This window comes from Blennius ocellaris, assembly GCF_963422515.1.
Source record: "Blennius ocellaris genome assembly, chromosome: 3".
NCBI classification, from domain to species: domain Eukaryota; kingdom Metazoa; phylum Chordata; class Actinopteri; order Blenniiformes; family Blenniidae; genus Blennius; species Blennius ocellaris.
Window position 1 is genome coordinate 29,053,010 of NC_137652.1, and position 15,000 is coordinate 29,068,009.

General features: G+C 49.3%; 1 protein-coding gene across 2 annotated transcripts in view; it reads right to left on the reverse strand.

Moving 5' to 3' along the window:
• The window catches only part of wdr17 (WD repeat domain 17), a gene marked incomplete at its 5' end in the record, with an annotated part of 21,376 nt that overhangs the window by 2,970 nt on the left and 3,406 nt on the right, over nucleotides 1–15,000 (reverse strand). Inside the window, 24 exons of one of the 2 annotated variants that reach the window (XM_080520617.1) lie at nucleotides 2,363–2,464; nucleotides 2,593–2,695; nucleotides 3,329–3,470; nucleotides 3,833–3,944; nucleotides 5,210–5,349; nucleotides 5,482–5,581; nucleotides 6,620–6,708; nucleotides 6,808–6,940; nucleotides 7,256–7,320; nucleotides 7,504–7,659; nucleotides 8,452–8,577; nucleotides 8,772–8,902; nucleotides 8,973–9,122; nucleotides 9,673–9,759; nucleotides 10,007–10,122; nucleotides 10,747–10,911; nucleotides 10,994–11,080; nucleotides 11,294–11,376; nucleotides 11,496–11,587; nucleotides 12,157–12,325; nucleotides 12,479–12,666; nucleotides 13,991–14,113; nucleotides 14,268–14,408; nucleotides 14,510–14,620. In XM_080520617.1, coding sequence (XP_080376743.1) covers nucleotides 2,363–2,464; nucleotides 2,593–2,695; nucleotides 3,329–3,470; nucleotides 3,833–3,944; nucleotides 5,210–5,349; nucleotides 5,482–5,581; nucleotides 6,620–6,708; nucleotides 6,808–6,940; nucleotides 7,256–7,320; nucleotides 7,504–7,659; nucleotides 8,452–8,577; nucleotides 8,772–8,902; nucleotides 8,973–9,122; nucleotides 9,673–9,759; nucleotides 10,007–10,122; nucleotides 10,747–10,911; nucleotides 10,994–11,080; nucleotides 11,294–11,376; nucleotides 11,496–11,587; nucleotides 12,157–12,325; nucleotides 12,479–12,666; nucleotides 13,991–14,113; nucleotides 14,268–14,408; nucleotides 14,510–14,620 — 2,911 coding nt within the window. Of the gene's footprint in view, nucleotides 1–2,362; nucleotides 2,465–2,592; nucleotides 2,696–3,328; nucleotides 3,471–3,832; nucleotides 3,945–5,209; nucleotides 5,350–5,481; nucleotides 5,582–6,619; nucleotides 6,709–6,807; nucleotides 6,941–7,255; nucleotides 7,321–7,503; nucleotides 7,660–8,451; nucleotides 8,578–8,771; nucleotides 8,903–8,972; nucleotides 9,123–9,672; nucleotides 9,760–10,006; nucleotides 10,123–10,746; nucleotides 10,912–10,993; nucleotides 11,081–11,293; nucleotides 11,377–11,495; nucleotides 11,588–12,156; nucleotides 12,326–12,478; nucleotides 12,667–13,986; nucleotides 14,114–14,267; nucleotides 14,409–14,509; nucleotides 14,621–15,000 lie in introns of both variants that reach the window. The other variant, XM_080520618.1, reaches the window with a different exon arrangement.

The following is a 15,000-nucleotide window of genomic DNA, read 5'->3' on the forward strand; positions in this document are numbered from 1 at the left end:
GCAGTAAGAGGCAGTAAGAGGCAGTGAGAGGCGGTGAGAGGTGGTGAGAGGTGGTGAGAGATGGTGAGAGGCGGTGAGAGGCGGTGAGAGGTGGTGAGAGGTGGTGAGAGGCAGTAAGAGGCAGTGAGAGGCGGTGAGAGGAGATAAGAGGTGGTGAGAGGTGGTGAGAGGCGGTGAGAGGCGGTGAGAGGAGATGAGATGTGGTGAGAGGCGGTGAGAGGTGGTGAGAGGCAGCGAGAGGTAGTGAGAGGCGGTGAGAGGTGGTGAGAGGTGGTGAGAGGTGGTGAGAGGTGGTGAGAGGTGGTGAGAGGTGGTGAGAGGTGGTGAGAGGTGGTGAGAGGCAGTAAGAGGCAGTAAGAGGCAGTGAGAGGAGATGAGAGGTGGTGAGAGGCAGTGAGAGGCAGTAAGAGGCAGTAAGAGGTAGTAAGAGGCAGTAAGAGGTAGTAAGAGGCAGTAAGAGGCAGTGAGAGGAGATGAGAGGTGGTGAGAGGCAGTGAGAGGCAGTGAGAGGCGGTGAGAGGAGATGAGAGGCAGTGAGAGGCGGTGAGAGGAGATGAGAGGTGGTGAGAAGCAGTAAGAGGCAGTAAGAGGCAGTAAGAGGCAGTAAGAGGCAGTGAGAGGCAGTAAGAGGCAGTAAGAGGCAGTAAGAAGCAGTGAGAGGCAGTGAGAGGCAGTAAGAGGCAGTAAGAGGCAGTGAGAGGCAGTAAGAGGCAGTAAGAGGCAGTAAGAGGCAGTAAGAGGCAGTAAGAGGCAGTGAGAGGCAGTAAGAGGCAGTAAGAGGCAGTGAGAGGCAGTGAGAGGAGATGAGAGGCAGTGAGAGGCGGTGAGAGGAGATGAGAGGTGGTGAGAGGCAGTAAGAGGCAGTAAGAGGCAGTAAGAGGCAGTAAGAGGCAGTGAGAGGCAGTAAGAGGCAGTAAGAGGCAGTAAGAAGCAGTGAGAGGCAGTAAGAGGCAGTAAGAGGCAGTAAGAGGCAGTAAGAGGCAGTGGCCCGTGTGAGTTTGCTTATTGCCCCACAGCTCAGCCACCATGTGTTGGACTTCACCCCGGTGAATGAGAAGGTCCCTATGCCTTCAGGTAGGGGACAGGCCTCTGACTGATGTCTCGGCCTACGGACAGCAGTCCAGCAGTGCAGAGTACCCGACCTTCTTGGAGTCCCTGGGAGGGGTGCTGGATAGTCTCCAACTGGGGACTCCATTGTTCTACTGGGCAACGACAGTGAGACTTGGAAGGGGGTGATTGGGAGGAACGGCCAAGTGGACCATGTTCTCCACTTCCATTGTCGAAGCCGCTGCTCGTAGCTGTGGCCTCAGGGTCTCTAGCGTCTGTCGTGGCAGCAACCCCCGAACCCGCTGGTGGAAACCGGAAGTAAGGGATGCCGTTAAGCTGAAGAAGGAGTCCTATCAGGCACTGTTAGCTCACAGGACTCCTGAGGCAGCTGACAGGTACCGGCAGGACAAGCGAGCCACAGCCCGGGCCGTGGTGGAGGCTAAAACTCGGGTCTGGGAGGAGTTCGGAGAGGCCATGGAGGAAGACTTACGGTCGGCCCAGAGGAAATTCTGGCAAACCATCTGACGCCTCAGGAGGGGGAGGCAGTTCTCCACCAACACTGTTTACAGTGGAAGTGGGGAGCTGTTGACCTCAACTGGGGATGTCGTCGGGCGGTGGAAGGAATACATAGAGGACCTCCTCAATCCCACCATGACATCTTCCATTGAGGATTCTCAGAGGTGGACTCATCCACTACCCAAGCTGAAGTCACCGAGGTTGTTGCTGAGCTCCTCGGTGGCAAGGCACCGGGAGTGGATGAGATTCGCCCAGAGTTCCTTAAGTCTCTGGATGTGCAGGGACCGTAGTGGCTGACCCGCCTCCGCAACATCGCGTGGCGGTCAGGGATAGTACCTCTAGACTGGCAGACCGGGGTGGGGGTTGGGTGGAAGGAAAGATAAGAACAACAAACTGCTGATGTCAGTAGTCAAGCTGGGAGGCGGAGTCAGGAGGAGTGTGGGGCTTTTATGTGATCAGCTTGGAATATGATCAAATAATGGGCATGGCTCTGTGGGATGAGAGGGTCGTATCAGACAAAACTATACGCCACAATCATCAGCCTGCCCTCAGCCAGTCAGTGGTACTACCGACGTGCTGCTGTGCTTTTCACACTGATTGGCTGATCAGGAAAGGGGGCGGGGCCACTGAGGCCGATTCCAGTAAAACATTGCTGTTTTGGTACAGCGTGGGCATGCTGAGCGCACACACACACACACACACACACACACACACACACACACACACACACACACACACACACACACACACACACACACACACACACACACACACACACACACACACAGGTTGTCTCTACCTGGTGTATTCATAGAGAGCAGGCACGATGCTGGAGTATTGTCTTCTGATGGCCAGCAGCCCTCCGATGTAACCGCACAGGATCAAGAGCTCACTGCGAACTCTACAGACACACACACACACACACACACACACACACACACACACACACACACACACACACACACACACACTGATTAACATCCCATTCGGTGAGTGTTGTGTCAGTAGGAGACGGTCAGTGGTTCGTACTCGGTGAAGGAGGCTGTGATGAGCTGGTCCGTCCGGATGTAGCTCATCAGGTCCAGAACTGGCTGAACGTCGTCCACCGTCCAATCAGAACCAGACAGCTGCTCTGTGGAGAGAACATCACAAACCCAGTCACTGAGCAGGGAGCACACATGTAATAGATTACACCGTGGGAGAGTGTCTCACAGCTCAGAGTTCATTGTGTCTGCTCACATGACTCTATTGGTTAGTAACGATGAGGTTGTGTGATCTCTGTCAAAACCACAAGAAGCTTCAGCCCTGATGAGCCGTTGAAGGATGTTTCTTCAAGTCAAGACCAAGGTTTAGTTTTCAGACTGATCAGAGTTCAGTCATCAGCAGGAATAAAAAAGTTCCTCAGGCTGATATAGGAAATAATCACACCTAGTTTTTTCTGCGTTGCTTCATTTTCCATTCTGTGACGGATCCCCAAGGAGCAGACGTTCACATACACAACCTGGAACAGACCACGACCCAGAAGTACACAGACCTCTAACGGCTCTGCACTGGAAACACACATTTATACACACTATTAATATTGATCTCACAATTCTGACATTAATAATGATGATTTTCACTTCAGCTGACTGACCAAAAACGAAAAAGAAACTTTTCTTTGTTTTCCTTGTGTTTTGCTGCATTTTGTGTTATTAGATGTAGTTAGAGATCTGAACCCCACAACCCCCACCCGCCCGCTCCTCCGCCCTCCTGTCCCCAGTACCTTTGACGTGTTGGATCCCGAGGATCAGAGCCTGTTGGGGCTCAGAACTCAGCAGGTGAAACTTCACAGCAGCAAACACATCATCTTCACTGAGAGCAGCTTCAGCGAGAGAGCCACAGTCCTCCAGGGAGGGAAGTTTACACTGACACACACACACACACACACACACACACACACACACACACACACACACACACACACACACACACACTTCATGTAACCCAAACTGTGTTTATGTGTAATAAATGTAAAATATTTGTGTCAATTAAATAATAAGAAAAAAGACTGTGGTGATTTGAGGTTGTGGTGTTTCAGTGTTTTGGGGTTATGGTGTTTTAGATTTGTGGTGTTTCAGTGTTGTGGTGTTTCAGTGTTTTGGGGTTATGGTGTTTTAGATTTGCGGTGTTTCAGTGTTGTGGTGTTTCAGTGTTGTGGTGTTTCAGTGTGCTCGGTCTGGATGTTTCCGCTCCACCACACAGTAACAGGGACTCAGTAGCGACTCACCCGCCGGTGCAACTGGTCGACTTCAGCTGCACTTCCTGGATAAAACGCACACAGCTTGACCAACAAGACGTGATTATCAGGAATCATCTGCAGCAGGTCGGCTGACAGCTCCCTGAACACGACAAGACATGACACGATATGACATGACACGATATGACATGACATGACACAATATGACATGACATGACACGATATGACACGATATGACATGACACGACATGACACGATATGACATGACGTGACACGACATGACACGATATGACACGATATGACATGACATGACATGACATGACACGACATGACATGACATGACATGACACGACACGATATGACACGACATGACACGAAATGACATGACGTGACACGATATGACACGACATGACACAATATGACATGACATGACACGATATGACATGACACGATATGACATGACGTGACACGACATGACACAATATGACACGATATGACATGACATGACATGACATGACACGACATGACATGACACGACACGACACGATATGACACGACATGACACGAAATGACATGACGTGACACGATATGACACGACATGACATGACACGACACGACATGACATGACACGACATGACACAATATGACATGACACGATATGACACGACATGACATGACACGACACGACACGGCATGACATGACACGATATGACACGACACAATATGACATGATACGACGTGACACGATATGACATGACGTGACACGATATGACATGACACGACATGACATGACACGACACAATATGACATGATACGACATGACACGACACGACATGACACGATATGACATGACATGACACAATATGACATGACACGACATGACATGACACGACACGGCATGATATGACATGACGTGACACGATATGACATGACACGACATGACACGACACGACATGACACGACACGACATGATATGACATGATACGACATGACACGATATGACATGACGTGACACGATATGACATGACACGACACGACACGACATGACATGACATCATACGACATGACACGACACGACATGACATGACATGACACGACACAACTAGGCTCTGAATGGAGAATTTTTCCCCACAATGTGTCTATCCTGTGATTTCTTTCATCCTGCCCTCTGACCCCACCTGTACAACATGAAGTCTCCTCCGCCTCCTTCTCTCCTCCTCCTCCTCCTCCTCCTCTCAGTCCTGACTAAAGTTCCTTCCTGGTCAGATTGAGCGTCTCCTTCTTGTTCGTGGGGAATTTAGTTTTTTTTCTCTCTAAGTGCCTTGAAAGGATTGTTGTACTTGGCGCTATCTAAATAAAGTTGAATTGAACTAAACTCTGCCTCTACATGTGAGGGTGTGTTCGTACCACGTCGACGTCGTCATGTATTTCCTGGCCAGCAGTTCCAAGCAGTAAGCTGTGCTTTGATTGGCTGCTTCACCGAGGACGGTGCCCACACAGGCAGCCAACTCCAGCTCGTTCCCTCGAATCAGACTGGACATGGCAAGCTGCACACACACACACACACACACACACACACACACACACACACACACACACACACACACACACACACACACACACAGTTCAGCCAGACTGCTCCCGACACACAGCTGACAGCGACACGCTGCACATCGTACCTGCACATCGTCCACAGCCAGGTGGCAGCAGGCCGCCAGGACCGAACAGCCGTCCTGGAAGTACCACTCAGCCAGATCCTGACACACTGACTGCAGGAGGCTGCATGAGGAGCAGCAGGAGGAGGAGCAGGAGGAATGGGGAGCAGGAGGAGAAGGAGAAGTAGGAGGAGGGGGAGCAGGTGGGAGAAGGAGAAGCAGGAGGAGAAGGAGGAGGAGGAAGAATCAAAGTTCTGTAATGCTCGTTCAGTGGTAGTTAGCTTAGCATTAGCCAGCGCAGATTTAGCTGATGCTAACCCAAAAGCTAAGTACGGTGCAAGAAGTTCTTTAGCATTACTCAAAGCTACTCTGTTCACTAAAGAGCTCTGTTGCTATTTGACTAGACTCCTGTTTACTGGAGGAGGAGCCTCATCACTCCTGGACTCCTCCTCCTGACAGCAACACGAAACGATGCAGCATTGGCATGTATTCACTGTCGCTGTGACGAGCTTTAGCCTGCTTATATAGGAGCTTTGAAATAAAGATTCATTCATTCATTCTTTCACTTCCTGAGTGCTCTCGTCGTCACTTTGGCTCAAGAAGAGGAAGCATCTTCTGCCTCATAATGAACTTAAGGTGTAAAGACCAACAGAGCAGTTGTGCACTATTTACATTATAGCTACGGTATGAGGTTTTATTTTACAGCATTGAGCTTTTATTTTGGTAACCATGGCAACCGGAGGGTCGGTAACAGAAATGCTTGACGAACGGAGAAAAAGACGAAAGAAAAGGCTCACGGTTAAAAACTTTAAAGTTTAGCTTCAGTCAGTTGGGGAACAAGGTTTGTTATGTTACTGAGAAATATTATTTGAGCTAATTGAAAGGTTTATCATAAAACTGTAATTTGGAATGCTAACCGATGTAATAGCTGTGTAACGGTCAAAATGCAATTGTAATTATTGTTTATTTGTCTTTATACCCAGCTCTTACGTTGGTTGGTGACACGGACGGCAATAAAAGTCATTTACCACCAGTTCTGGCTTTCTACAATAGTGACTGGATGCTACATAAGGAGTGAAGCGATCAGACCGGCAGCTCAGCTGGTGTGTGGTACAGTGTGTGTGTCAGTGTGTGTGTCAGTGTGTGTGTGTCAGTGTGTAACCTGTGGTATTGTTGTCTGTTGTCCACATCGTTCATGGTGTGGTTGACCGAGGAGGTCTGAGGAGCACGGATGTTGCCTTCACAAGCTCCCTGAAAGTTGGAATTCTCTGTTACTGTTTTGCTTATTTGCTTGTTTCATCTGTGACCCCGCCCCCTCCACCCCCTCACCCCGGTCATGCCCCCTCCTACCTGTGCTATCAGCACAGCCTCCAGCAGTTGGCCCCGCCCCGTGAAGAAGGTCACCAGCTTCTTAATGTCTCCTGTGGCGATGCAGTAAGGGATGGCGTCGTCATTATCCTCCGCCATGAGCTGGTCAGCTCTCCTACACACACACACACACACACACACAGATCTGATGAGTGTGCCTGTGTGTGTGTGTGTGTGTGTGTGTGTGTGTGTGTGTGTGTGTGTGTGTGTGTGTTATTCTGGTACCGGCTGTTCTAAGAGATGTTTTAATGTGTTATCAAATTTTTTTAAACACATTTTTTTTTAAATAGATTTGCAAAATGTTGCATTTCTCTGTGTTCATTTCACTGAACAATGTTCTGGGTATTTTAGCACTGAGGTTGTGTTGGTCCATTGTGGTGCAGTGACTGCATAAGAGTACTTGATTACAGTTGTGGAGTAGTGAGTTTACCGCTGCATGAGTTTCTTCCAGTACTTCATGGAGACTCCAGGAGCCACAGACAGAGCTTTCTCCCACTGGGGACACAGTGAAGCACAACCAAGCTGCAGACACCACTCTGACCTTTGACCTGCTTCAAACACTCCATTCACACACACAGTTAGTTCTGAAGCTGAAAACTCTCCTGGGAGCACACACACACACACACACACACACACACACACACACACACACACACACACACACACACACACACACACCTGTCCCAGCTCCACCATCAGCTCACAGTAGCGTTGAGTCTGTCCCAGTCTCAGGTGAATGTCTGCAGCTTCCTTCAGTTGCTCCTCTTTGCTCGGAGCTCCGATTCCTCCTCCGAACTTGGACATCTTGACGATGGTCAGCTCCTGAGCTTCAGACTGACACACACATCAGCCTCAGTGAGTCACGGCCTGCACACACACACACACACACACACACACACACACACACACACACACACACACACACACACACACACACACACACACCACTCTGCACATAGAGACGAGGTCAGTCAATGAATGAGCTTCATATCTGACAATCACTCTGCACCTCTGTGGAGTTTTCTTGTGTCGGAGTTGTGTAGTTGTGTAGTTGTGTAGTTGTGTACTTGTGTTGCACTGCGACAGCGCCTTGCATGGCCGGAGCCTCCATTGGTGTGTGAATGTGAGTGTGAATGTGTGAGCGTGATTAAGGATGTAGAGCACCGTGGGGCTGCTCACTCAGCACTATATAAGTGAAGTCCATTTTCCATTTAACTAGTAGTGTAGTACTAGGTATGTAGTAGTTGTGTAGTAGTTGTGTAGTACTAGGTATGTATTAGTTGTGTAGTAGTTGTGTAGTACTAGGTATGTATTAGTTGTGTAGTACTAGGTGTGTAGTAGTTGTGTAGTAGTAGTAGTAGTGTAGTAATAGTGTAGTACTAGGTGTGTAGTAGTAGTAGTAGTAGTAGTAGTGTAGTAGTTGTGCAGTACTAGGTGTGCAGTAGTGGTGTAGTACTTGGTGTGTAGTAGTAGTTGTGTAGCAGTTGTGTAATACTAGGTGTGTAGTAGTAGTAGGGTAGTGGTTGTGTTGTACTAGGTGTGTAGTAGTACTAGTGTAGTACTAGGTGTGCAGTAGTACTAGTGTAGTACTAGGTGTAGTAGTACTAGTGTAGTACTATGTCTCACAGTCTTGAACTTGAGCAGGTGCTTCATGTGCATCACTCCTTTGCTGTAACTGCTGGGCAGCAGTGAGTCGTCCTGACCGTTCATCACTGAAACCAAATCCCACAGGTTGCTGCTGCCCCCTGGAGGCTGGGAGGAAGACACACACACACACACACACACACACACACCCACACACACACACCCCCACACACACACACACACACACACACACACACACACACACACACACACACACACACACACACACACAAACAAGTTTATTTCCCAAGTAGCAATGTGGATTACTCTTGGATTACTCCTTGGATTAGTTACTGTCTTACTGAGAAGCACTCGGAGAACCAGCGGAGCTTCTTCCCGCGGACGTCCAGACTCAGCTTGTCCAGCTCCTGCTTCACGTCCCGGGACACTTTCCCGCAGAGCAGCGGCGGCGAGCCGGGAACCACCGCCATGTCTACGGACAGATGCGGTGGTTTGTGGCGGGACAGGAAGTGGTGGGGACGAGGACAGGAAGTGAAGCTCACCTGTGTTCCCGATGACCTTCTCCCACGGCTGCTCCGTCAGCACGTTGAGCAGCAGCGGCGAGATGAGCGGCGTCAGAGACCACAGACGCACCGTGCTGTCTCTGCTGCAGCTCGCCATGGTGAAGGGCCGCTGGGGGTGGCACGTCAGACCTGCACGTCACACACATCACACACACATTACACACATCACACACACATCACACACATGATACACACATCACACACATCACACACACATCATACACACATCAAACACATGACACACACATCACACACACATGATACACACATGATACACACATCACACACACATCATACACACATCACACACACATGATACACACATGATACACACATCACACACATCACACACACATCATACACACATCAAACACATGACACACACATCACACACATATTACACACATCACACACACATCACACACACATGATACACACATGACACACACATCACACACATCATACACACATCAAACACATGACACACACATCACACACACATTACACACATCACACACACACACGATACACACATCACACACATCACACACATGATACACACATTAAACACACATGACACACACATAACACATCAAGCACACATCACACATGTAACACACATGACACACACATGATACACACATGATACACACGTGATACACATCAGTCATTGTCTCACCATAAACGTCGGCTCCGTGGTCGAACACTGTGTCCAAACATGTGCCATCTCTGGTATCCCACACACGGATTGTATAATCCCAAGAACCTGTACACACACACACACACACACACACATTCTTTAAATGCTGCATGTTTCAGATTTTCAGTGCAACAAAAGTTCAAACTGTACGGTCGGTGTAATAATACTTCTTTGCACTCGGTGGCAGCACTGAGTCACTTTCCATCATATAAGCGCAGGTCGTGCAAGAGTCCTGGTTTTATTGACGGTGGAAAAGGAGGCGACGATGTTCCAGTGAGCAGAGCAGAGAATCGTGTCAGTAAAATATTTTCACCTGATATGAGGAGGTACGGCACCTCGGTGTTCCACATTAGACCCCTGACAGGAGCCGTGTGGCCACTCAACACGTTGATACAAGCATCCTGCGTGTAGTCCCAGATACGAACAGTCCTACACACACACGCATACACACACACACGCACACATACACACACACACACACACACACACACACACACACACGCACACAATCAGAGCTACAATAAGTAAAAAATGATCACCAGATGTCTGCAGCGGCTTCAACTGTTGAAAACAACATCTTGTTACACAGCTGCACAAAATTACACACAATTACACACAGTTACCACACAACTACATACAAGTACACACAGTTACCACAGAACTACACAGAGCTATAGTGGGAAATGGAGAGGACAAGTGAGGAAGCTGCTGTTTGTGCTGTTTGTCACTCTTTAGAATTGACTAGCCATTGTCCAACTCAGTGAACATTCTCTACCACTAAATACGCCATAATCTGCGTACGTACGTGACTCATCTACACAAACAGACCCTGAGTGAACCTGTACCACGAGGAAGGACAGAAAAAAGGAGCTGACGGTTTCGCTCCCTGCTCTTCTCTCTGTGTGGTGACACTGACACAGCGTCCCCTAGTGGCCAAACATGTAAACTACTTTGTAACGTACGAGGGCCACCGTCAGGAACAACGCGGGAACCTTTCTACAACCAGGAGTGAGACAGTAGACAGCCGAGGCTGGACTGAACATCAACACTCACCCGTCGTCGGACCCGGAGCACAGGATCCCTTCTCTGAGCGGAGACCAGCGGACGTGGAACACCTTGGCCAGGTGTCCGGTGAAGACCTTGAGAGGCTGGTCCGAGCTGGTGGCCAGGTAGTACACGCGTACGTTCTTGTCCTCGCAGCCGGTGGCAATCATGTCCCTGCAGAGACCAAGGACATGTGACGCAGTCCTGACGATTCAATCTGAGAATCCAGACATGGAGCCTGTGTGCCAGGCCTTACTTGTTGTTTTGGCTCCAGTCGCACCCGAACACAGCAGCAGGGTGTTTGTACTTGTGGAGGATTTTCCCGTCGATGGTTCGGATGATGCTGCACTCAGGAACACACACACACACACACACACTTCTAAAACTGTTCATTATGGTTTTAACAAGTCAGTGGAGTTTCTTTTGAGTTGTGGGTCGTTTTGAACACATCATAGACTGAAAACAATATATTCAAAAAAATAAAATACTACATTTTGACTCAGGGGGCGGGACAGTCCACACGAGGAACCGCCACGGCGGCTCACAGCCGACCTACCAGAATCCGTCCCCACTGCAGGTGGCGATCCTCTTGGAGTCTTTGTGGCTCCAGGAGATGCAGTAGATCCCGTTCTTGCCGTGCTGGAGGGAGACGGCACAGAGTAAAACACAGCGAGGAGCACAGGGGAAAACACAGCTGATCCATCAGCCACAGATGAGGTGAGGTGCAGGCGTCGTGGGAACCACTGGAGATCAGTCACCTCGTTGAAGCGAGTGATGATCTTTCCCTTCCTCACGTCCCAGATAAACGCTCCGTTCCGAGACGTTGCCCCGGCGATACAGTTCAGATCTCCTTCAAGAAAACACCAAAACACAGGAGTGAACCGCTTCGACACGAGTGCTTTCACTGACTCAGCCCAGGACATTAATGCTAATCGATGTAAATGACATGTAGAGATGTTGCCATAGAAGTGAAGGAGGACTGCAATGTACAAACCAGAAGCCCTCAGAGGAGCTGATATTGATTTACTATGAGAACAAGGACAGTCAGTGTGCCTGCACTTCTGTCTCTGTTTCTGATGTTTGACATCTGAGTCGTTTGAAACAACTGATCCAACATCAACAGAACGTCTCAAAGCCGTTTTACTCCTGGAGCAACAACATGAACTGCGACACTATTCCAACAGAATGAGAATCTCACTTCGGTTTGTGGACTAACGACTTCTGCAGAAGCCGGAGCGCTTCTGAGAAACTCAGTCAGGAAACATAAGCTCAGTCAAGTTTGTACTTCAGTGTTTTGTAGTATTCTATCTCCACATGAATGGAGGTCAGCTGGAGGCTTGATGCGCCACTCTGCAGTCAGAGGGATTCAACACTGTGTGTGTGTGCGTGTGTGTGTGTGTGAGCTTAAGGTGAACTTACCTGGAGCCCAGGACAATGAATAAACAACTCCCTCGTTGCCAGGTGATGTGTAAACAGCCGTGAGAGTGTTGGTGTCCCAGATTTTAATAGTTCCATCAAAGCTGGCTGTGGCCAGCAGGTTGGCATCGTCCGGCTTAAATTTACAGTCAAAAATGGTTTCTACATGACCCTGAAACACACACACACACACACACACACACACACACACACACACACACACACACACACACACACACACACACACACACACACACACACACACACACATGTTCCTGTGCTCTTTCATGTCTCAGCGTCTCTGAGTGTCTCTGTGTGACGTTACCAGGTCTCTCAGGAAGTCCCACTTCTTGGCGCCCATGTCGTAGAGGCCGACGCCGCCGTCCATGAAGCAGCAGACGGCGTGGCCCGGCGGCAGGGAGAAGGAGCGGTTCTGGGACAGTGTGGGAGGAGGGACGGCCTCGCTGGTGGAGCTGGTGTGTTGGCTTTTACTGGGAGAGCTGGAAGTCTGTGCTTCAGAACCAGAGCACAAGTCAGGGCTGCAGGCGCCGTCCCAGAGGGGACAAGCTGATCTGGCATCCTGCTGCCACCAAGTCTTCACTGCCTCTGCCTTAGTCTGTCCTTTCTCTGATTCAGCCTACTCATCTACCTTAGTCTGTCCTTTCTCTGATTCAGTCTACTCCTCTACCTTAGTCTGTCCTTTCTCTGATTCAGTCTACTCCTCTACCTTAGTCTGTCCTTTCTCTGATTCAGTCTACTCCTCTACCTTAGTCTGTCCTTTCTCTGATTCCGTCTACTCCTCTACCTTAGTCTGTCCTTTCTCTAATTCAGTCTACTCCTCTACCTTAGTCTGTCCTTTCTCTGATTCAGTCTACTCCTCGACCTTAGTCTGTCCTTTCCCTGATTCCCTCTACTCCTCTATCTTAGTCTGTCCTTTCTCTGATTCAGTCTACTCCTCTACCTTACTCTGTCCTTTCTCTGATTCAGTCTACTCCCCTACCTTACTCTGTCCTTTCTCTGATTCAGTCTACTCCTCTACCTTAGTCTGTCCTTTCTCTGATTCAGTCTACTCCTCTACCTTACTCTGTCCTTTCTCTGATTCAGTCTACTCCTCTACCTTAGTCTGTCCTTTCTCTGATTCAGTCTACTCCTCTACCTTACTCTGTCCTTTCTCTGATTCAGTTTACTCCTCTACCTTAGTCTGTCCTTTCTCTGATTCAGTCTACTCCTCTACCTTAGATGTGTACACTGTTGTCCTGGAGACAATACTGTTCATGAACATACAGTGTTTATAACTCATTCTCTGCTACTGGGAGTCGAACAGAGAAACTTGCTCTGTCCCAACGTGACCTGATTAGACTGGACGAACTAAATATATTTGGTTATTGAGTTATTGAGTTATTGATAAAGTCATTTCTTCTTTAACACTTAATGTTCATAATGAGTTTCTACAATATGACACATTTCTCTTCCTCTCCTTCTCCTCTCCTCTCCTCTCCTCTCCTCTCCTCTCCTCTCCTCTCCTCCTCCTCCTCCTCTGCTCTCCTTCTCCTCTCCTCTCCTCCTCTCCTCTCCTCTCCTCTCCTCCTCCTCCTCTCCTCTCCCCTCCTCTCCTCTCCTCTCCTCTCCTCTCCTCCTTCCTCTCCTCTCCTCTCCTCTCCTCCTCCTCTCCTCTTCTCCTCCTCTCCTCTCCTCTCCTCCTCCTCCTCTCCTCTCCTCTCCTCTCCTCTCCTCTCCTCTCCTCTCCTCTCCTCTCCTCTCCTCTCCTCCTCCTCCTCTCCTCTTCTCCTCCTCTCCTCTCCTCTCCTCTCCTCTCCTCTCCTCCTCCTCTACCTACCTTTCTTGGCGAGAGGTGAGTTGAAGACATGCAGAGCATGAAATCCAGTTTTCTTCAGTTTGAAACTGTCCAACGGAGTCGAACGAGACACATTCCAAACCCTCAAAACCCCGACTTGTGAGTCTAGACACACACACACACACACACACACACACACACACACACACACACACACACACACACACACACACACACACACACACACACACACACACGTTATGAATGAGTGAGAGGGTGATGAAGGTGTGATGACCTGCAGTGATGAAGGTGTGACTACCTCCGGTGATGAAGGTGCCCGGGGCAGAGGGAACCCAGGCCAGACACTGAACCGAGGCAGCAGCAGAAGGGAAGCAGAAGGAGGTGATACAGGCCAGAGCTTCACTGTCCACCAGCCGGATGCCGTTATGGAGGTTAGACACTGTCAGGAAGACATCAATCACACTTACTTCATACTTTTACAGTAACTAGTTACTCTCCTGCTGTAGGAGGGTGGTGTCGTGGTGTGGTCTGGACGCTGACCCAGCAGGTAGTCTGTGGACAGAGGGTCCCACTCCAGGGCGCTGATGGGGTCTTCCTCGTCCGTCCCCTCCAGAGACTCTGGACGCAGAACATGTTTCTGGCTCTTGCTACCTGGAGGAAGCAGCACAAAGTCTGTGACGGACCACAGCATCCAACAGCATCCAACAGCATCCAACAGCATCCAACATCATCCAACATCATCCAACACCATCCAACACCATCCAACATCATCCAACAGCATCCAACAGCATCCAACATCATCCAACATCATCCAACATCATCCAACACCATCCAACACCATCCAACATCCAATATCAACAGCAGCCCACACTGCATGAAGCTGGAGGATGAAGGCGGAGAATGAAGATGGAGGATAAAGGTGGAGGATGAAGGTGGAGGATAAAGGTGGAGGATGAAGGTGGAGGATGAAGGTGGATAATAAAGATGGAGGATGAAGGTGGAGGATAAAAGTGAAGGACGAAGATGCAGGA